The sequence below is a fragment of the Hylobates moloch genome, unplaced genomic scaffold, assembly GCF_009828535.3.
Source record: "Hylobates moloch isolate HMO894 unplaced genomic scaffold, HMol_V3 SCAFFOLD_19, whole genome shotgun sequence".
Classification (NCBI taxonomy): domain Eukaryota; kingdom Metazoa; phylum Chordata; class Mammalia; order Primates; family Hylobatidae; genus Hylobates; species Hylobates moloch.
The window spans coordinates 43,060,094-43,082,981 of NW_026652294.1; the positions used below are offsets into that span (position 1 = coordinate 43,060,094).

Sequence of the window (22,888 nt, forward strand, 5' to 3'; positions counted from 1 at the left end):
TGCCATTCTCCCGCCTCAGCCTCTCCGAGTAGCTGGGACTACAGGCGCCCGCCACCACGCCCGGCTAATTTTTTGTATTTTTGGTAGAGACGGGGTTTCACCGTGGTCTCGATCTCCTGACCTCATGATCCACCCGCCTCGGCCTCCATCTTTTATCAGTTAGGATCAGTTAGCTTTTTTGTTGGAGTCAGTGCTTTTGATTACAAGTAATAGGAAATCCTGATAACTCTCTTTAAACTTCAGGGAAATTCATTATCTGTTATAATAAGTCAAAAGATGGGGTGGCTCAAAGCACAATATGACTAAGGGTCAAGTTTGCTCCTCTTGCTTCTGTCCTCCTTCATGTGTTACCTCTGTCCTCAGGGTAGTAACAACTAGAGCAGTTCCCGCTATCATGTCTAGATGTGGCTGCCTCGTGAAGAAGAGGTGCTCTCATGCTGTGGCAGCTCTGTAGGGAGTATGGAAACTTTTCCCACGTCTCTAATACCTTTTCTTGGCTCATTCACCAGAAGTGCCTCATGCCCTTAAACCAGCTACTATCAAGAAGCATAAGACTACCCTTATAAAACTTATACCAGCCAACAGCCAGGTTTTCGAAGTGTGGATGTTGATGAGAAGAGATACCTCAATAAAACACAGGTTCTGTTAGAAAGTATGGATGGGGCTGGGCTTGGTGGCTGACACCTGTAATCTCAGCTCTTTGGAGACCAAGGCAGCTGGATCACTTGAGGTCAGAAGTTTGAGACCAGCCTAGCCAACATGGTGAAACCCCATCTCTACCAAAAATACAAAAATTAGCCGGGTGTGGTGGCACATGCCTGTAATCCCAGCTACTCGGGAGGCTGAAGCAGAATACTCGATTGAACTTGGGAGGCGGAGGTTGCAGTGAGTGGGGATTGCACTCCAGCCTGGGTAAAAAAGAGTGAGACTCTGTCTCAAAAAAAAAAAAAAAAAAAAAAAAGAAATCATGGATGGTTAGGAATGGATGTTTGATAGGCCCACAGCTGTTTCAATCATGGTAAGAGATCTTTACTGAATTTTTTTGTGGATCACCTTCTGAGTTACATTTAGATGTTTTCTGCATCCTATATTTTAAAACCTTATTTTTTATTCATTGAGCCAGGATAGTGACAAGGACATGGATAAAACGACTGAGCTATGGATAGAGAATTAGTTGGCACATACTGTTAGTGACTTGACTCAATGAGAAAGAGATATGACATTCCTTATATTTTGACTGTTATGCAGTGAATCTGGACTAAGTAAATCAATGTGCAAGCCTCTTGAAAACAATTTAATGCCTAAATTTCTTGTGAAAATTTTTTTTGATATTCAGTTTTTAAGCACTGGCATTCAGAAAATTGTTTTCCTTTCTCATTTTCAATAGAAGAAAACCATTGTTTTTTCTGTGTTTTATAAATATGAAGATGTTAAGAGAAAAATCAATCCCCATCTATATCTTACAGATTAATAAGATGTTTGTGAAATGACTTTTGCCGTTACATTTACACAATTATAGTTATTAAAGCTACATGTTTAAAACATGAATAATTATTGTATGTGATAAATGAAGATGTTTTTACTTCTTATATATCTGAATTTAAGGACTTGACCACTTATGTTGTCTAAGGTTTTTCAATATTTTTGCTTAAAGTGAAGCCTTATGTAACTTAGGAAGAAGCTAATTGTATACTGAATAATATCTATGTCTTGCAGATATCAAACCTTCCAATATTCTTCTGGACAGAAGTGGAAATATTAAGCTCTGTGACTTCGGCATCAGTGGACAGCTTGTGGACTCTATTGCCAAGACAAGAGATGCTGGCTGTAGGCCATACATGGCAGTAAGTGTTAAGTCCAGGCCTTCTTGCTTGATAGTCATTGCACAGAGAGCCTGTGCTCTTTTGTGCTGACCATTAGTCATATGGTTTTACCATGAAACTGCTAGAATATTTCCCTTACCTTAAGGCCCAAGCTCAGGTCCTAGCATCTCCATGAAACTTTGCTAAATTATCCCAGTCAGCTCCTATCTTCATTGTCTTGCTTTATTTCTCTTACTTGGTATTTAGCAGTTGTGGTCTTCTCTGATTATTGTTTTTTCATTATATTCAACTCAACTCATTAAACAGATGTTAACTTCTCAGAAAGTTCCCACCATCCCTTAGTAAGACAAATGGGAAGCCTTGAGTTCATTAGCAGAATTCACTATGTATTAACAGAGTCTGAAGCTGTATGTTTTGAATATTGTTAGTCCCTTTTTTAGGGGTAGATGAAGCACACCAACAAATGCAAAGGTAGAGGCCTTCAGTATTTTGAAACCTGGAGCCTCTTTTCCTGCAAAGAGACAGATGTACACTATCCATCCATAGATATCACACTCATCTTACCCCAGTATATTTGTATACAGTGTTCCTACAGCCTGGATTTTGATCTGTATTTGAATGAAAATGTAGTGTCTGTATTTCAGACATTTCCCTAGGTGTTAATGGCTTTCTTCAATGTTGCCATGGTTCTTTGGGGACCAGCACACTACTAAATGTGACACATAAGGTTTTGTGGTTGTTTCTTGAGGACTTTCTGCCAGCAGCATTTCTTTCCATCTTTGTAGACTCTTTTAAACTAAAGATAAGCTTAGAATTGAATAAAATTGTTCTTTCTTGGTTTCCTCCTTGATATATGTTTTCAAACCTAGTCTATAAATAACAAAAAAGTAAGAGTCACAGGCTAGATATTATAGGTGTTCTAGATTGTTTATGAATGGGTAGGCTTAGTGCTACTACAAATTCAACTTACTGCATTTTTCAATCCTCTTTTGGTTTTGTTATATCTTCCCATATCACTTTTTCTTCAGATGAACATGTAAAAGGGGTGTGTGTGTGTGTGTGTAGACACCTAACCTGTGTGGTAAGACCTTTTAAACTTTTGGTTTTGTGGATGTTGACTGGCTGCGCAGATTTCTTGACTCGGTTTGGAAGATCATTTGTTTATCGTGATAACTAGGGGTAAATGGCACAATCGTTTCAAAGGCAAGAAATAAAAAAAATTAGACATGGACCATTTGGGAAATGTGATTTACGTATTTATTAAGGATACCCTGAGAATGAACTGAAATTGTTATCTACAGTTTTAGGGCTTGTCTCAATACTAACAGTGACTAAATGTTTTTGTTGTGTGACACTGACTAAGAATTATATTTGATTGAAGCAGGCTTTGAAAATGCAATTGCAGCCTAGATAAAGTAGAATATTTTGAATTCAGCTTTTAAAGAAAGACTCAGACTTTCTTTAAAACAGACTTTCTTCATTCTTGTGCAGAGATATGCTTTGCAGGCCCAGGAGGTGTAAGACTTCTGCTTTCCTGCTGACCTTCATCTGTGGAACACAAAGGCTGATAAACTCTCTGCCTCTAATCTTTACTGGACCAAATGAAATTCTTCTGTCCATTCTCATCTTTCAAAGCCTGTTATAGATAGACAAGAACTCAGTCAATGTTAATTTTAAAAGCCTTCAAGTGGTTTGACTTTTCTTCAAATATTGACAAAACCTATCGGAGGTATACCATTTTATTTGAGATTTATAATTGTCTTTAGTCTACAGGACTTAGGATTACTCATTAGATTGTGCAACATAAAAAAGTAAATAAAATGTAGAGTTTACACATAAATTTTCCCATAAATTGATTTCCTGTAAACATTTTCCCAACTCCATACCCTCATACAGGTACACAGTCTTATGTGGCTTAACCATGGGAATATGTTCTGAGAAGTGTGTTGTTAGGCAATTTTGTTGTGCAAAATCATAGAGTGTACTTACACAAACCTAGATGGTATAGCCTACTACACACATAGGCTATATGGTACAGCCTATTGCTTCTAGGCTACAAGCCTATACAGCATGTTACTGTACTAAATACTGTAGGTAATTATATCACAACAGTAACTATTTGTGTATCTAAATATAGAAAAGGTACGGTCAAAATATGGTATAAAGGAGGTAGAGGCGACAGGCCGGAGGAAAGATGGAAGACTACCAGGCTGCAGAGGAGACTGCTTTTGTTGTTGATGAAGTGAGCAAATTGTAAAAGAGGCTATAGAAAGCACAATTGGTGGTATCGCTTATCAACACAGCAAAGTGAACCAGTGGACAACAAATGCAGTAGAACAAACTTCAAGCCAACTCACCAAGCTGGGAAAACCACTTAAATACATTGTGACCTGTGTAATTATGCAAAAGAATGGAGCTGGATTACACATGGCAAGTTCCTGCTTCTGGGACAGCTCTGCTGCCAGGAGTTGCACTGTGCGATGGGAGAATAAAACCATGTACTGCATCGTCGGCACCTTTGGACTGTGTATTGGACCTCCTAGTCCAGCCTATGACCTTCCTCCGGTAGTTCATCTTCTAACACCAGCTATGAACTGAGTGAACTCTTTTCTCGTTGTTTTTAAGTCTGTTTTGTGGCACTCTCAAAATGTAGAGAAAAAAAACAAATGACCGCACTGTTATATGAACTGTGTGCTGAAGTCAGATGAGTATCCCCGTAGGTCGCCTGCAGCCTGCATTGCCACTTGTAACTCTGAATATTTCTTTTCAAAGGTGCTAAAATCTGAAATCTGCTAGTGTGAAACTTGCTATACTCTCTGAAATGCTTCAGATACACTAATTTTCCATACTTTATACTTTTGTTAGAATAAATTATTCAAATCTAAAAAAATATGGTATAAAAAATAAAGAATGGTTCACTGGTATAAGGCACTTATGAATGGAGCTTACAGGATTAGAAGTTGTTCTGGATGAGTCAGTGAGTGAGTGGTAAGTGAATTTGCAGGCCTAGGACGCTACTGTAGACTTTATAAACACTGTACACTTAGGCTACATGACATTTATGAAAATTTTTTTCTTCAGTAATAAATTAACCTGAGTGTACTGTAACTTTTTTACTTTATACACTTTTTAATTAAAAAAATTTTTTTTTACTTTTTTGTATTAACACTTAGCTTAAAACAAACACACTGTAGAGCCATACAAAAATATTTTCTTTCTTTATATCTTTATTCCGTAAGGCTATTCTGTTTACTTGTTTATTCTTTTTAAGCTTTTTTGTTAAAAACTAAGACATCATCCTAGGTCTATACATGGGCGGGATCAATCACTGTCTTCTACATCCACATCTTGCCCCACTGGAAGGTCCTCAGGGGCAGTAACACGCAGGGAGCTGTCATCTCCTATGATATCAATGCCTTCTTTGTAATACCTCCTGACAGACCTGCCAGAAGCTGTTGATAGTTAACTTTTTTTTTTTAATAAGTAGAGGGACATCAAGTATAGTGTATTGTACATAATTGTATATGCTATACTTTTAAATGACTGGCAATGCAGTAGGTTTGTTTAAAACAGCATCACCACGAGCGCGAGTAATGTGCCACTCTACATTATGAGGGCTGTAGTGTCATCAGGAGATAGGAATTTTTCAGCTCCATTATAACCTTATGGGACAACCTTTGTATATGTGGTCTGTCGTTGACCAAAATGTTGTCTTGCAGCACAAGACAATTTCTGTATGTGGGTATGGATGTGCCAAACCACCTGAAAGTTAGTTGCAGATATCATGCATTTTATTCTAAACACTTCAGTGCATATCTCCCAAGAAAAAGACCATTCTTCTACATAACCATGATATCATTACCACACCTAAAAAAAAACAAACAAGAATGTCATCTTTGAGCATCCCCATTCCAAAAATTCAAAACCCAAAATGCTCCCAAATATGAAACGTTGCCAGCACTTGTATGACCCAAGTGGAAAATTCACCTGACCTTACGCGATGGGTCACATTCAAAATGCAAGTGCACCACAAGTTAAAAAAAAAAAGACCCTTGTGGCCCCCTTTAGCTGCAATATATCTTTTCCACACATGCCCAGATTTTCCCCACATAAGCATGCCTACAAAGGGTAATAAAATGGCATGTATGCAGGCCAGATGTGCTAATGACAGGTTCCACACTATACCCCACATGGGGCCAAGACCTATCTGCATTACGCACTGTATTTTTTGGGTTTTTTTGCTCATTTTTTGCTCAGTAGCTTAAAGTTAATGTTGAAAATGTCAAAGAGGCCTGCAGATACCCCTAGAGAGACAGCAGTTTGTTAAAGGGGATAAAGGGCAAGTGTTTATGTTTATAGCACAGAAAGTCAAGCTGTTAGAGAAACTGGACAGTGGTGTAAATGTGAAATGTCTTACAGAAAAGTGTGGTGTTTGTATGAGCACCATATATGACCCGAAGAAACAGAAGGAGAAACTGCTGAAGTTCTGTGCTGAAAGTGATGAACAAAAGTTACTGAAAAATAGAAAAACACCGCATAATAGCTAAAAATGAAGATCTTGGTAATGTATTAAAAGAGTGGATCTGTCAGACTCACAGTAAACACATGCCACTGGATGGTATGCTCATCATGAAATGAACATCTATCATGAAGAATGGAAAATTGAAGGGAACTGTGAAGATTCAACAGACTGGTTATAGAAATTTAAGAAAAAACATAGCATTAACTTTTTAAAGATTTATGGTGATAAAGCATCTGCTGATCATGAAGCAGTGGAGAAATTCATTGATGAATTCACCAGAGTTATTAATGATGAAAATTCAACATCAGAACAGGTATAATGCTGATGAAACATCACTGTTTTGGCATGATTGCCCCAGAAAGACACTACAGCTGATGAGACAGCCACTGCAAGATTTAAGGATGCCAAGGGCAGAAAAACTGTGATGGGATGTGTTAATACAGTAGGCCCGTATAGGTATAAATCTATAGGAGGCAAAAGCTTGCATCCTTCCTGTTTTCAAGAAGTGAATGTCTTACCAGTCCATTATTATGCTAATCAAAAGGCCTGGATCACTCGGGATACCTTTTTCTGATTGGCTTCATAAACATTTTGTTCCAGTGCCTTACGCTTATTGCAGGGAAGCTGGACTGAAAGAAGAGTGAAAGATTTTGTTATCCATTGACAACTGTTCTGCTTATGCTGCAACCGAAATTCTCATAAAAAATAATGTTTATGCCATGTACTTTCACCCAAATGGGACTTCATTAATTCAGCCATGTGACCAGGATATCCTTAGATCAGTGAAGGGTAGATATAAAAACACTTTATTGAACATCATGCTAGCAGCAGTGAACAGCGGTGTGGGTGTGGAAGGTTTTCAGAAGGCGTTTAGCATGAAGGATGTCACACATGCTGTTGCCAGCACTTGGCCAACAGTGACTAAGACACAGTTGTGCCTGCTTGGCATAACCTCTGGCCTGTGACTATTCAGTGATGATGATGATGATGAACAAAGTAGTGACTTGGATGGATTCCATATGTTAAAGTGAGAAAAAAATGATATCTGACCTCCTTTTATATGCAAAAAATACATCTTTAGAGTCTGTCAGTAAACTGAAAGAAGAGGATATCAAAGTTTTTATTATCAAATAATGAAACTTCAGTTTTTCATTTATTGACCAATGATGAAATAGCTGAAATGGTTCTGAATCAAGGTAAATGTGATACTTAGTGATAATGAAGATGACTTTAACACCGAGGAAGAAATGCCCACAGACAAAGTGCACATTCTGCATATCGAAAGAAACTATCAACAGAGTAAACGGGCAATCTACAGAATGGGAGAAAATATTTACAAACTATGTGTCTCACAAAGTTCTAATATCCGGCATCTATAAGGAACTTAAATTTATAAGAAAGAAAACAACCTCATTAAAAAGTGGGTAAAGGACATGAACAGACACTTTTCAAAAGAAGACATGATGCATCCAACAAGCATATGAAAAACACAATGTCACTGATTATTAGAGAAATGCAAATCAAAACCACAATGAGCTACATCTCACACCAGTCAGAATGGCTGTTAAAAAAAGTCAAAACAACAGATGCTGGTGAGGTTATGGAGAAAAAGGAATACTTATATACTGTTGGTGGAAATGTAAATTAATTCAACCATTGTGGAAAGCAGTATGGTGATTCCTCAAAAAGCTAAAAACAATTGTCATTCAACCCAGCAGTTCCATTACTGGAATTGGGTATATACCAAAAGGAATAGAAGTCATTCTGTCATAAAGACACATACACACATATGTTCATTGCAGCACTATTCACAATAGCAAAGACATGTAATCAACCTAAATGCCCATCAGTGGAAGACTGGATAAAGAAAATGTGGTACATATACACTGTGGAATACTCTACAGCCATAAAAAAGAATGAGAGCATGTCCTTTGTGGGAACATGGATGGAGCTGTAGGCCATCCATTAATATCTAAGGATACTTAGCAATCCAATGCAGGAACAGAAAATCAAATACCACATGTTCTCACTCATAAGTGGGAGCTAAATGATGAGAACACATGGACACAAAGAGCAACAAAACAGACACTGGGGCCTACTTGAGTGTGGGAGGTGGGAGAGGATCAGAAAAAATAACTATCGGGTACTAGGCTTAGTAACTGGGTGACCAAATGGTCTGTACAACAAACCCCTGTGGCATGAGTTTACCTATATAACAAACCTGCATGTGTAATCCTGGGCCTAAAGTAAAAGTTTAAAAAAAATAAAAATTAGGCCAGGCACAGTGGCGCATGCCTGCAATCCCAGCACTTTGGGAGGCCAAGGTAGGCGTATCACTTGAAGCCAGGAATTCAAGACAAGCCTGGCCAACATGTGAAACCCCATCACTACTAAAAATACAAAAATTAGCCAGGCACAGTGGCACATGCCTGTAATCCCAGCTACTCAGGAGGCTGAGGCATGAGAATTGCTTGAACCTGGGAGGCAGAAATTGCAGCAAGCTGAGATTGTGCCTCTACACTCTAGCCTGGGCAACAGAGCAAGATTCTGTCTCAAAAAACATATATATAAATAAAAAGAAAAAAAACTAAAAAATAAAAATAAAAAAAATGGAAACAAGCTCCCTCATCCCCCCCCCAAAAAAAGAAAAAATACTCTTGATTAAAATGTGTAATGGACTTATTAAAGGGTTAGAGCAGTATGCATTCATAACACAACAAGAAATCATGTCTATTTATAAAGCTGAAGAGAGACTCCTGAGACAAAAACCGTTGTTAACGAGGCAGATGACTTGGGAGGAAACATTTTACAAAGCCATCTAGCAGAATGCCTCCTTATTACTAGAGGACCCACTTCTGGCCCCTCAAATGCTTCTGATGTTTCTTCTCACCTAAAAAAATAAAATACAGTGTAAAATAGTCTTTTAATCAAAACACAGCATCGTAGTTGGAGGTTGAAAGCCTGCAGCTGTTTGTTGTTGCTGCTGTGGAACAGCTGATGCAGGTATTCTGGTGATGCTACTGTGCTGCTTAGTTCCTCAGAACTCATTGTTTTTCACTGTATTGATACATCATATTTTTTACTGTTAAGTATTTGTGTGTGAACAAGTGTAAGACAATTATTGCCTATTAATAGCATGTAAATTCCGAGTACGGAATGATGGTGATGCCCAGCAACCACAGATTGTCTACCTGGGTGGCTGAGATAGTGACACTTTTGCTTTTTGGTGCTTCAGTGTACACAAACTTTGTTTCATGCACAAATTTATTTAAAATATAATATAAAATTACCTTCAGGCTATGTATATAGTTGTATATGAAACATAAATTTCACATTTAGACTTGGGTCCCATCCCCAAGATATATTATTATGTATATACAAATATTCCAAAATTTGAAAAAATCCAAAATCGAAACACTCAGGTTCCAAGCTTTTTGGATGAGGATTTTGGATGAAGAATACTCAATCTGTATTATCTAATACATAGTTCATACTCAGATTTCCCATATGTCAAAAAAACTCTTTTAACTGTCAATCCAGGGTCACATTAAGATTCCATACCAGCTACTCAGGTGGCTGAGGCAGGAGAATGGCGTGAACCCGGGAGGCGGAGCTTGCAGTGAGCCGAGATCGCTCCACTGCACTCCAGCCTGGGCGACAGAGCGAGACTTCGTCTCAAAAAAAAGAAAAAGGATTCCACATTGATTTTAGTTGTTACATTCTTTATTTTAATATATACTGGGCCTGATCATTCTTTTTGTTTTCTGTGATATTGGCGGTTTTGGAAGTGTTTTCAGAAAGTCTCGCGTTCTTATAATATCTGATTGTTCCCTCATGATTAGATTCAGACTACAACTATTTTTAGACATGCATACTTCATGTATGAGGAGTGCTTTTTATTGCATAACATTGCAAAGCACATAATGGTTACTATTTAATGTTTACAGACATTCCTTTTTTTAAAGCAGTTAAAACAGTTGCAGAATAGAAACTGGTATGTTTCTCTATTCATTTAGGTCTTCTTGCCATCTCTCAGAAATGTTTTGTAGTTTTCAGTGTGCAGCTTTTGAAGACCTTTTAAATTTATTTCTAAGAAATTCATGGTTTTTCGATACTGTGAAAGGAAAATAAAAACTTGGGACCCCAATTTACTATGCCAAAACAAAAAATTCAGATGAAAGCTGAGTGATGTAAATAAAAAACTGCCTTTCCTTTTGTTCTTAAGCAGATAGCTACAGATAAAGTGTTAAATATCTCCACAGGTAGCTATTCTGTTCACCTTATCTTATTTAAGTGCTAATTTACTGAGGATGAGAGGAATACATAATCGACTATTCCGTGCTTGCTCCTTTTCTCTTGCAACATATGGATTCAGTAATGTGATCACACCCTCCCTCGTCCCCCTGCTGCCTGCTTTTCTCCTTTAATTATTGAAGCCCTCAAAATCATATTTGGAGAAAGGCACAAACTTCCCTTTCAGGCATGTCCTTAACCTTGGCAAAATAAACTTCTAAATTGATCGAGACCTGTCTCAGATTTCTTTTTGTCTTAGAATACTGTTATTGGGAATGGAATTAAAAATATTTTCCAATATCTTGCTATTATTATATAGAAATACAGCTGCTTTGCATGTGTTAACATTGGACCCTGTGACCTTGCTAGTTTAGTTTTACTATTAGTTTCAGTAGGAATTTTCTGTGTCTGTGAATAAAGGTAACGCTTGTTTTCCCCCTTGCCTTTCTATACTGGCTGGGTCCTCCAGTAGAATGCTGAATAGTGATAGTAGGCGTATTTGCCTTATGCCCAATATTAATTAAAAAGAAAGTGTTCTATATTTCACCAGTAAGTATAATGTTAACTCTTGGTTATTTTAGAGGCCCTTTATGGAAATGAAGATGTTTTCTTCTCTTAGTGTGTTGTTATTTCTGTTGTTATTAGTGGGTTTTAAATTTTGTCAGATGCTAATTCTACATTTATTGAGATGACCACATTATTTTCTTTCTTTCTATAAATAATGGTACATTGCATTGATTTTCAAGTATTAAGCTAGTATTGTATTCTTGAGATAAACTCTACTTGGTTATGATACATTACCTCTTTGTATGTTGCTGTATTAGGTTTGCTCATATTTTGTTATTTTTGTGTCTTTGTGTACAAGGGCTATTAATTGTCTTGTAATGACTTTGTCAGGTTTTCAAAAATCGTTATGCTGGCCTCGTGAAATGAGTTGGGAAGCATACCGTCTCTCACTTTTTTGAAAAAAAAAATTTGCGTAAGACCAGTGTTATTTCTCGCATATTTGAAAAGAGTTCACCAGTGAGCCCTTCTGGGTGTGGACTTTTCTTTCTGGGCAGGTTTTTAATAACATTCATTAAGTAACATAGTTTAAAGGTTATTCACACTTTGATATTCTTTTTGGTAGGTTTTCATTTTCAGAAAATATTTCTATTTCATCTATTTCTGTAAGAACAGTAGTAATGCCCCCTCTCTCATTCTGATTTTAATAATTTCTTTTTCTGTGGGTCAGTCTAGCCAAAGGTGTGTCCATTTTATTGATCTTTTCAAAGTACTGTTGGTTTTCTTGACTTTTCTCTATTGGTTTTCTATTCCTGTTTTACTTGTCTTCACTTTACTTTTTCTTACATTCTTCCTCCTGCTTGCTTTGGGTTTCATTTGTTCTTTTTTTCCTAATTCTTTAAGCTATAAAGTAGGTTTGATTTGAGATGTCTTCTCTTCTAATGTATGCATTTTACATTATAAATTTTCTTCTGAGCACTACTTCTGCTATATCCCACAAATTTTGGTAAGTTGTAATTTCATTTTCATTTAGTTCAATTTTTTAACTATTTTTTGAGACTTTTTTGATCCATTTGTCATTTAGAGGTGTGTTGTTAAATCTCCAAATATTTGAGGACTTTGCAGATATCTTCCTGTTACTGATTTCCAATTTATTTATTTTGTGATCTGAGAACATGCTTTGCATGCTTTCCGTCTTTTAAAACAAGGTGTGTTTTATGCCCCAGAATGTGGTCAGGATTAATGAATGTTCCATGCTAGTTTGGGGGAAATGTTGATTTTGATGATGTTGGATGGAGTATTTTTTCTCTTGGTTGAATATATGGGATTTTAATGTGTACCTTATCAGGCAAATACATATATTTGCAACAACAACAGCAACAAAACCAAAGTAAATAGCTTACAGTGAATTTTATGCAGCACAGTACTCATGCTCAAAGCAATATACAGAGGTCTCTAGTTGATGCTCACAGGCAGAGAATGTAACACAGTCAACTATTATGCTTCTCTGGGCATTTCTTTCAACAGCAGTTACTCTCAGACTTAGCGAAGGATCCATTGTCAACTCTGTGCCACCAGGACCCTCTCTCTCTCTTCCCTTTTCCTGACACATCATTTAGATGGTCCCTAATTTCAAGGAAATGTAAAGATGTTCCTTTCACAGAATTTACTAAAAATGATTTCTGCAGTACATAGGATAATATATTACTGTCTTGGCAGTGCTTTAATTTGGCTACAAATGACTAACAGACAAATATCTTTACACATATGTGTAGTGATAAATTTAGCTTTATTATGAAGTATGGGTGGAATAATTGTGATAAATTTAGCTTTTCTTTTGCTTTTGTGTCTCAAATATATTGTAGTATGGCCTCATCCACCGAACAAAGTCTTTTAAAAATCGAAGACAGTCTTTTTTGTTTGTTTGTCACTCATTGCCACAAATTTGACCTAATTCTTTTTTTTAAATCTTTTTATTTTTTAATTTTTTTTTTTGAGACGAAGCCTCGCTCTGTCATCCAGGCTAGAGTGCAGTGGCGTGATCTCAGCTCACTGCAAGCTCCGCCTCCCGGGTTCACGCCATTCTCCTGCCTCAGCCTCCTGAGTAGCTGGGACTACAGGCGCCTGTCACCATGCCCAGCTACTTTTTTGTATTTTTAGTAGAGACGGGGTTTCACCATGTTAGCCAGGATGGTCTCGATCTCCTGACCTCACGATCCGCCTGCTTCGGCCTCCCAAAGTGCTGGGATTACAGGCGTGAGCCACCGCACCTGGTGACCTTGTAATTCTTTATGTTTTCCAGTTTTCTTCGTTTGTCTCCCTCTTCCCTCAGCTTCAGCTTTGTAAATGCTTTTGAGTCTTTGGGGGGAATAGTTAAATGGGAATTGTTTAGTGTTCTCTTTATGGAAGTAGCCATTAAGTTTTGTGTTGTTTGTTTTTATGATAATGATGACTTCCTATTACTTCCATTCTGACCCTAGACGTGGATTCCTCTAGGAATATACTGGCATTTTGGCTGTCTACCCAGCTGTCGCTTCTATTTGCCTATTCCTTGAGAGTAAGGCAATTAATAACTTACACTTGTCTTTATGTTCCAGCCTGAAAGAATAGACCCAAGTGCATCACGACAAGGATATGATGTCCGCTCTGATGTCTGGAGTTTGGGGATCACATTGGTATGTTTATGCTGATTCAACCTTGCCACAGTAGCATAACAATAAGAAATTTAGAAGTGAAAGAAAACTTAATCAGACTTCCCCCTTCGTTAAGAACTATAATCACAGACACTATGGTTTTAAGTCGCTGAAAATAAAAAAGTATGTATTTATTTACTTTAAAAATCAAATGAGACTTGATTATTTCCCTTGAAGTTATGTGAAGTGTCTAGAGCCCTTTAATGTTTTAACTGGATCTCTTGGCCACAGATAATAGGAGTCAACTATTATCTGCAACTGCACTAAGAATGGGAACAGGAGAAGCCAGCTTACCTGCAGTCAATTCATTGATGAAGGCACATAGGCTTCTCCCATCTCAGGCAAGGTGTAGTATGTCCAGTAATACTGTATATAGTGTGTATATTAAGTATACATATTTTTATGTGTGGAAAATAGTTTCTACTTGCAATATTCTATTCACTGAATAGAAAAATCACAAGTGAATGAGCTGAAAGTAATTCAGTTTTTGAGGGACAGTATATTAGTCCATTCTCACACTACTGTAAAGAATTACATGAGACTGGGTAATTTATGAAGAAGACAGGTTTAATTGCCTCACAGCTCCACAGGTCGTACAGGAGCAGGGGAGAGAGAGAGTGAAGGGGAAGGTGCCAGACACTTTTAAACAACCAGGTCTCATGAGAACTCTATCATGAGACAGCACTAGGGGGATGGTGCATTAGAAACCACTCTCATGATCCAGTCACCTCCCACCAGGCCGCTCCTTCAACACATAGGGATTATAATTCGACATGAAATTTGGGCGGGGACACAGAGCCAAACCATGTCAGACAAGAACTACCTAGGTGATAATTCTAATGAAAGTTCTACCTTAGAACAACACTGAGAAAGAAAAATAAGAAAGCTACTTAATTTGCAACCAGCAAGCGCAATTATATAAACTCTTCTTTCTTACCTATGGACTGTATTGAAATTTTGGTTTCATTTAAAATATCTATATTAGTTCAGGCTGCTCAAACCAAATGCTGACCCCCGGGTGATAATCTTATCAAGAACAGAAATTTCTCACAGTTTCGGAGGCTGGGAAGTCCAAGATCAAGGCACTGACAGATTTGGTGGCTAGTGAGGGCTTGCTTCCTGGTTCGTAAACAGCCGTCTTCTTGTTGTGGTCTCACATGGCAGAAGAGGCAAGAGAGCTGTCTGGGGTCTTTCTTACAAGGGCCCTAATTAGATTCATGAGGGTTCCACCCTTGTGACCCCATCACTTCCCAAAGATCCACCACCAAATACCATCACATTAGGGATTAGACTTCAACATATGAATTTGTTGGGGGGTGGGGACACACAAACATTTAGTCTCTAGCAGTATCTTTGCTCATTTCCTTTTTACCAAATTTTGTTTTGAAGTCTTAGGTTTATTTTCTTGTGCTTACTGTTCTACTAGGACTTGCTGGGTTTTTCTGATTTGGGATAGCTTCTTTAGCTGCTTCTACATTGAAGGTGAATTTTCTTATCCCTAGATGAGGCTGTCCTGTAGGTAGCCAGGCCAATCCTATTCTTTCGTTTTCTCCCATTTTCAGTTTTTGCTACCTGAGACTCTATATCCCAGAAATACACAGGTTCAGAGCAATAAGCCTTTTTTGTAGCTTATTAAATAACCTTCATTTGTTTATTGGTATTACATGTTTCTAGGATCTTCTCTGTGATCAGAAGCACATACCCTTGTTAGTTATTCTTGATGAATCATATTGCTAGGCCTAGGGAATTCTTCATATAGAGAGTTGAAGGCCAACAGCTCACCTCTGCAGAGGACTTTCATTTACTTTACTTTGTGACCAAATGTAGGAAATACCTTCTGGAATCTTTTCTCATTGTGAAGCCAACCAGCAAAAGAAGAGATTCTTCTTTAAACAGGAGAGAACATGGATCTGGGCATCTTTTAGGTTTGGCAACTGGTCCCAAAGACTGCAGCAAGACCTAGAGCTTCCAGCTGAGGCAACTATTTGCATACACAGGATATTTACAATTCAGAAATACTTATCTATGACTAAACAATTACGTTTTAAAAGCAAGTATGTACTTCTTTACCGAAAGAAAATTTTGTTTTGTGAAAGGTTTTAACAGAAAATTTTTTAGCAAGTTTCTTTTAGTACTTTTAGCTAAACCTTGTTGTTTAAAAGGTATTCTGTACTTAACAGTTGGTTCATAATTTATTTTTCATAGGGACAATCTTATAAAAATTATGAAATGTATGAAATTAATTTCTAAGATCCTAAGTCCTTTATTTTATGATATGCAGCCAACTTTTCCTTCTATTATTAAAACACAAGAAGGAATCTAATGAAGTTATTCCTAATTCTGTGAATAACCAGGAAGGTTTATGTCTTGAAAAGCATTTATAATTTTAACAAAAAGAAACTTCAGCTAATGGAATACATTTTTCTGTGTGTGTATGCATGCATGCCTGCTTACTTTTGTGCACACATGTGTGTAATTAGAAACAACTGAGCTGACAGAGGCATCCTTTAGGGAGGAAACGGAATCAGTGTTCTGAGAGTTCTCTCTCTCTTCCTGTATGCCGTCTTCCTCTGTAATATGTTTGGAGCCTCATCCTCATTTATCAGTCACCTGTTAGTGCATGTAAAATGGGATTCATTATGCCATGGTGCAGATTTAAATACGTTTCTTGGAAAAAGCATAATTTGTAGGTTTCTTTTCTTTTCTATCTTTTTTTTTTTTTTTTTGAGATGGAGTCTCTGTCTGTCCCCCAGGCTGGAGTGCAGTGGTGCGATTTTGGTTCACTGCAAACTCCGCCTCCCAGGTTCGTGCCATTCCCCTGCCTCAGCCTCCTGAATAGCTGGGACCACAGGCACCTGCCACCATGCCCGGCTAATTTTTTGTATTTTTAGTAGAGACGGGGTTTCACCATGTTAGCCAGGATGGTCTCCATCTCCTGACCTCTGATCCACCTGCCTCGGCCTCCCAAAGTGCTGGGATTACAGGCATGAGCCACCACGTCTGGCCTAATTTGTAGGTTTTCATTATTTTTCAGAACAGGAAGGGAGATAGATGAGAATACGATTCACTGGTTATTAGAGAATATATTTTTTTTGACCCTTGATAGGATTGGAACATACATAAGACTCTTCGGATCTCTTCTGGTGTGGCTTAGAGGTACTGTCCTGAGCCCTTTATTGGGGCTTCAGGGTGCAGGGTTTGACCCTGACTTGATTTCTTCACTACTTGTAAAATCTGGTTGTGGTTGAAATTGTAGTATCTACAGAATAGCTGTAGAGCAGGATTTGCACATTGTTTCCTCCAAGCTCAGATTAGGCTTTTGTTTGTTGGATGTTCTTTTGCCGTAAAAAGGAATCTAACCACTATTATGGACCAAGGCCTTCCTCTAAGATGGCTACAAATTGTGCATATTGTATACTAAAATAGTTCTAAAACCAGTCTTCCAGACTTTCTTATAAAGAAGTCAGAACCAGAGGCTGCCCTGGAGCATGCATTGTAGGGACATTTTCTAGGCTTAAGTTTTGTGTTCCCATGTATTCCAAGTCTTTGAATTTGGTTGATTCAGAATTCTCTATATTATCTTGATTTCTAAATATAACTTCTACTTAGCCTTTATGATTCTGAAGATTCCTCCACAAGCTAACCTGTGTTTAATTCAAGGCTTTACAAGAGTTTTGCTTGTAGTTTAGATTTTTTTGTGGCCGTTCCAGTGGGGAGTAGTAAATGATGCCTGGTGTATTTTTGCCCTTTCCTCTTTGTTCTCTTTAGTATGAGTTGGCCACAGGCCGGTTTCCTTATCCAAAGTGGAATAGTGTATTTGATCAACTAACACAAGTCGTGAAAGGAGATCCTCCGCAGCTGAGTAATTCTGAGGAAAGGGAATTCTCGCCGAGTTTCATCAACTTTGTCAACTTGTGGTGAGTACCTGATTTATGAATGTTCGAACACGCATGGCGAGAATAGTGAGATTTACTTGGTCTTAGCAGCATTGGTACTTTACATGGAGGAAGGGGACCCGTGGTCACATCACCCTACTTTTCAAGCTGGGACTCTGGATCACTGTGGCTGTATGGAAGATTACAGCTAGCTGGGAGAGGCATCATCTTCTTATTCTGCTACTCAGGTATTGGTGAAAAACAGCCATGAGTGGTGGAGAAGCTGCTGTCTCCAGACTTCCAGTACCTGGTACAAGAAATACCAGGTTAAACTTCTAGGTGAGACTGATCATCTTACTCTAATGTGGTTCTCACAGTGCATTTGCACCAAAATCACCTGGAAGCATTTACTGAATCAAGACCTTGCCAGATCAGACTTTCAGGGTTGGATCTCTTTTCTGACAGAACATAGAAAACAGTTGGTTATATGTAGTAGGGTCACATCCACATGCAAAGTGTAGTTGGTAGAACTATATATCCTTGCTCTCTGAAACCTTACTCCGAGGAGGATGTGAACCCCACACCTGTTGTTGTCTACCTTTTTAATAGTTTGTTGTGTGTTTGTGTATATGTAGCACCTAAGAATAAACATATGCAGATATGCAGTAGTACAATCATGCTTTATACTGTTTTAGTCTCTTTTAAATAAAATCTTTTTGTGTTATCATTTGAATATTTTTGACATTTATTTTGTTTATCCAACATGATTTAAATATAAGACATGCTATGAACAAAAAGCCTCAGAGCATTTTGTATATCTTCTGTTTATTCCTGAAAATACCTTTTGGTTTCTCATAATTTTTTTCTGCTAAGAATGCGGTTTCTCTCTACTCATTTTAGGTCTTATAGACTTATATCAGGGTCTAACATTGCCCTCCTTTGTATGAAAAATTAAAAAATATTTGTTTGACTATAGTTTTTAAGTCTCTTTCATCTTCTGTAACCAAATTCTACTTTTGTGTTGGTTTTTCAGAGGGGAGAGGAATACTTCAAGATTTTCTAGGTAGAAGAAGGACATAAGGATGACTGAAATTGGCTGCTTCCTCCTTTTAAAAAACAATCAATTCTGTATTAATTTGCACACAATATGGATAGTTTATATAATTGCATAAATGGGATCATTTTATGTATGTCATTTTTATGACATATTTGCTTAAAATAATCTGTGTAAGTCATAGAGTATAATATCTAAAATGATCACCTGTGAACCTTCCATCAGGGTTTCTTTTTAATTCCTTGATCTCTTTATTGGTTTTGTTCTGTATGTGTTGGTACTTGTACATGTTTATTTCTGTTTCCCTTGATGCCGTAATAGAGTGACAGTTTTAGACATTGGAGTCCCATTGTTTTCCCTGAGTAGGTTCATAGTTCCATGTCATTGCAAATCATTAAAGTCGACATTGAAGTGTACTTATGTTCATAATTTGCTCATATTAGCTCTTCACATTTGTCCATTCTTTCTGCCACTCTTTGTCTTGGACATTGCCTGTAATCTCTAACTTGGATCATTCAGATTTCTCATAATCCAATATTGATTTTCTTATAATCCAATATTGCCTTGTTCCAAATTATTCCCCTTTTTATTAGAGTTGTATTTTTTATGATGTATATCTGATCATGTTATTTCTCTGTCTAAAGTATGCATTCTTAACAGGGTAATATTGACCCTAAGGAGGCAAAAATTGATCTTGGAGAAATGAAAATCTTAGATTGTATAATGGTTTTTAGTCCTCCAAAGGGCCATAGAATATAAACAGATATGCACTGTATCTATCATTTAAATTTCATGATGGGGAGGATAAATAATGAAAAAAATACTGAGAAATATTATTCTAGAGACTTCCTCTTGTCCTTAAAATTAATTAATTTAGGCTTTCAGAACCCATAATGATCTGGACTAGGTTTATTGCTCTGTTCACATTTCTTTTTTTCTTTTTTCCCTTGTTTTTTGGAGATGGAGTCTCAGTTGCCCAGGCTGGAGTGTGATGATGCGGTCTCGGCTCACTGCAACCTCCACCTCCCGGGTTCAAACGATTCTTCTGCCTCAGCCTCCTGAGTACTGCTGGGATTGCAGGCACCTGCCACCACACCCAGCTAATTTTTTTTTTTTTTTTTTTAGTAGAGACAGTTTTCACCATGTTGGCCAGGCTGGTCTCGAACTTCTGACCTCGTGATCCACCTGCCTCGACTTCCCAGAGCACTGGGATCACAGGCATGAGCCACTGCGCCCGGCCCGCTCTGGCCACATTTCTCATGACTTCCCTCTCCTTGAATGGTTTCTGCCAAACTGAATTTCTTCAGTTACGTAAATTAAAAGCACATACGGGATAATATGGCAGAATGTTTTCATTACGTTTGGGTAAAGATTTCTGAAACAGAACGTAGAAAGCAGCCAAACCTAAGAGAAAGATAAAAAAATTGGATTTCATTAAAATTAAGAACTTCCATTGATTAAAAGACAGCACTGAATGACATGCCAAGCCACACAGTAGGAGGAGATATTTTTCATACCTATATTCGACAAAGGACTTTTACACAGAATATGTAAAGAATACTTAAAAATGTAAAACACTTATTAAAAATAACAACCAAAAATAGCAAAATGCTTGAAAGGCACTTAAAAGATGATATTCAAGAGGCCAGTAAACATACTCAATTTACTGCATTCATTCTGCATTATTAGTAATCAGGGGACATGCAGGTCAGAACTACAGTGAAATACCACTACAATTACCAGAATGACCACAGTTTAAAATACTGACAGTACCAAGCATTGATGAGGATCTGAAGCAACTGGAAGTCTCATACATAACTTGTAGGAGTATAAATTAGTACAGTTCCTTTGAAAAACGAGCAATATCCAGTATAGCTGATCTGATGTGGTTGATGTATACACCATGGTTCAGCAATTCAATTTCTAACTATATATCCAACAAAAGTGTGGACATAAATACACTAAAAGACACATGTAAGAATGTCCAGAAAAGCACATTTATAACCTACAATTAGAAACTGTCCACAGTAGAACAGATAATAAGTTGTAGCATTACGTATACAGCAGTATATAGCATCAGAGAAGATAGAACCATTGCTTCACTCAGCAACTTCAGTAAATCTCGTGAATGATGTTGAGTGAAAGAAGACAGAAAGCAGCATGTATGGTTCTATTTCTATATGAAAGTTAAAAGCAAACAATATAAGGTATTGGAAGTCAGAATATTGTCACTTTTATTTTAGTTCTGTACTTAGGAGTTGTGTTTTCTGTATGTCTGCTTCAATTAAAAGTTTTTCTAAGGAAAAAAAAAGGATAAGACTTAACGGTTCAAAAGGAAGACCTTGCCAACTGAGGTATCTGAGTCCTCGGCATTGGGAAATGGTCGACTCATGGGTTGATAAAAAGAATTTACAGACAACAGTATAGGTTTGAAAAAGGAAAGGTTATTAGAAAGAAAGAATTGCTGCAGAAGAGTGCAGAAGGGTGCTGAGCATGCCACAGTGGATTTTTCCTTAGGGATATTTACGGACCTTAAAGCTTGAGGGAAATTTGGACCATATTAACCACGTAGGTCACAATACATGGTTACATTTGTAGTAATTTTGGTTCCTTAATGTCAGCAAGTGTTGCACAGTGAATTTCGATGTGGCATTCTGGAGACGTATAGAAATTCTAGTTACTTACAAAATTTTGGGGGGGAAAAAATCTGGAACCAATGCCTGCTTTAGATAATAGGGAAGTCTGATTACTTCTTGGGTTTTGTTGTTGTTGTTGTTTTTAATATGGAACCTTGCTCTGTCGCCCAGGCTGGAGTGCAGTGGCGCGATCTCAGCTCACTGCAACCTCTGCCTCACAGGTTCAAGCGATTCTTCTGCCTCAGCCTCCTAAGTAGCTGGGACTACAGGCTTATGCCACCATGCCTGGCTAATTTATGTATGTTTAATAGAGATGGGGTTTCACCACATTGGCCAGGCTGGTGTTGAACTGCTGACCTCAAGTAATAACGCCCGCCTAGGCCTCCCAAAGTGCTGGGATTACAGGCATGAGCCACTGTGCCAGGCTGGGAAGTTTAATTACTTCTGATTTTCCCCAGATAAGGAATTTTGCTTCCAGATTGCCTGTTTGATAGTCATCGGGTGTTTTTGCTCTCTTCTAAATTGCTCAGATAAGGAGTTTTTGTCTTTAGGGTCTGTTCAGTGGTCACCAAGTGATTTTGCTCTCCTCAGATCTCAGCCCATATTTTAAACTGTTTCCCAATTTAACTATGTATTGAAATCACCAATGGAATTTTTTTTAAGGGGAAAAATTCTTTATTTGTCCTGGGGGAAAAGAAAATGTTATCCTTGAGGAATTTTTGTGAAACTCTGGCTGTGGATAAGACCGAATTCAGGGATGGATTGCCTAATCCAAAATTTATCGTGTGCAGAGGGGAATATAAAAAGTCACTAGGAGGATATAAGACCCATAAACAATTCTGTAGCTTGGGCAGCAGACTGGAAGAAGAGGCAGCTTGTGGGACAGCTAATTAGGAAGTAAAGCTCGATCCTGAAATGTCTTAAGGAAATGCCTTCTGTGCTAGGTCTCACAGGCAGCTGGGACAGTGTGGTAGTTAGTATCTACTCCTGCCTTTCTCTTAGCAGGCAAGACCTGTAAAGAAAAGCTCAAGCTTTGCTGAAATAACTTCTAACGGCAATGCCTGTGTTGTGTAGAGGGCAGGAACACAGTGCACGCTGTTAGAGCAAATGCAAAAAATAAATCCCTATAGTAGGTGATGGTGCTGCAGTGATGGCTCTCCACCTAGGAGATAATGCTGCAATGATGGCTCTCCACCGGTTTCTCAGAGTTACCTGAATCCATAGCTGAGATTAACTGTGATAAAGAAAAATCACTAACAGATGAAAACATTCAGTGATTCGGAGAATTGTACCTAAGAAATGTAAACAAGTATTTCCTTTAAAATGTCACAGAAAAAAAATCAAGGTAAAAAATTGTAAGGAGGGAATAATTTGAATTCCAGAAACGTTATCTTCAGATAGTAAACATGATTCCTGAACTGAATGGGGGAAAATGGTGGCACACAGCAGATTGAGTATTGCAGGTTAACCAGATCTGTAAGTAACACC

General features: G+C 37.8%; 1 protein-coding gene and 1 pseudogene across 3 annotated transcripts in view; both read left to right on the top strand.

Moving 5' to 3' along the window:
* Positions 1 to 22,888, top strand: part of MAP2K4 (mitogen-activated protein kinase kinase 4) — a 125,371-nt gene that overhangs the window by 93,178 nt on the left and 9,305 nt on the right. For 2 of the 3 annotated variants that reach the window (XM_032139763.2, XM_032139762.2), the window contains 3 exons: positions 1,717 to 1,844; positions 13,740 to 13,817; positions 17,604 to 17,752. In XM_032139763.2, coding sequence (XP_031995654.1) covers positions 1,717 to 1,844; positions 13,740 to 13,817; positions 17,604 to 17,752 — 355 coding nt within the window. Of the gene's footprint in view, positions 1 to 1,716; positions 1,845 to 13,739; positions 13,818 to 17,603; positions 17,753 to 18,743; positions 21,638 to 22,888 lie in introns of those variants that run through there. The other variant, XM_058431624.1, reaches the window with a different exon arrangement.
* On the top strand, positions 3,133 to 4,985 carry LOC131381997 (dynein light chain Tctex-type 1-like; annotated as a pseudogene).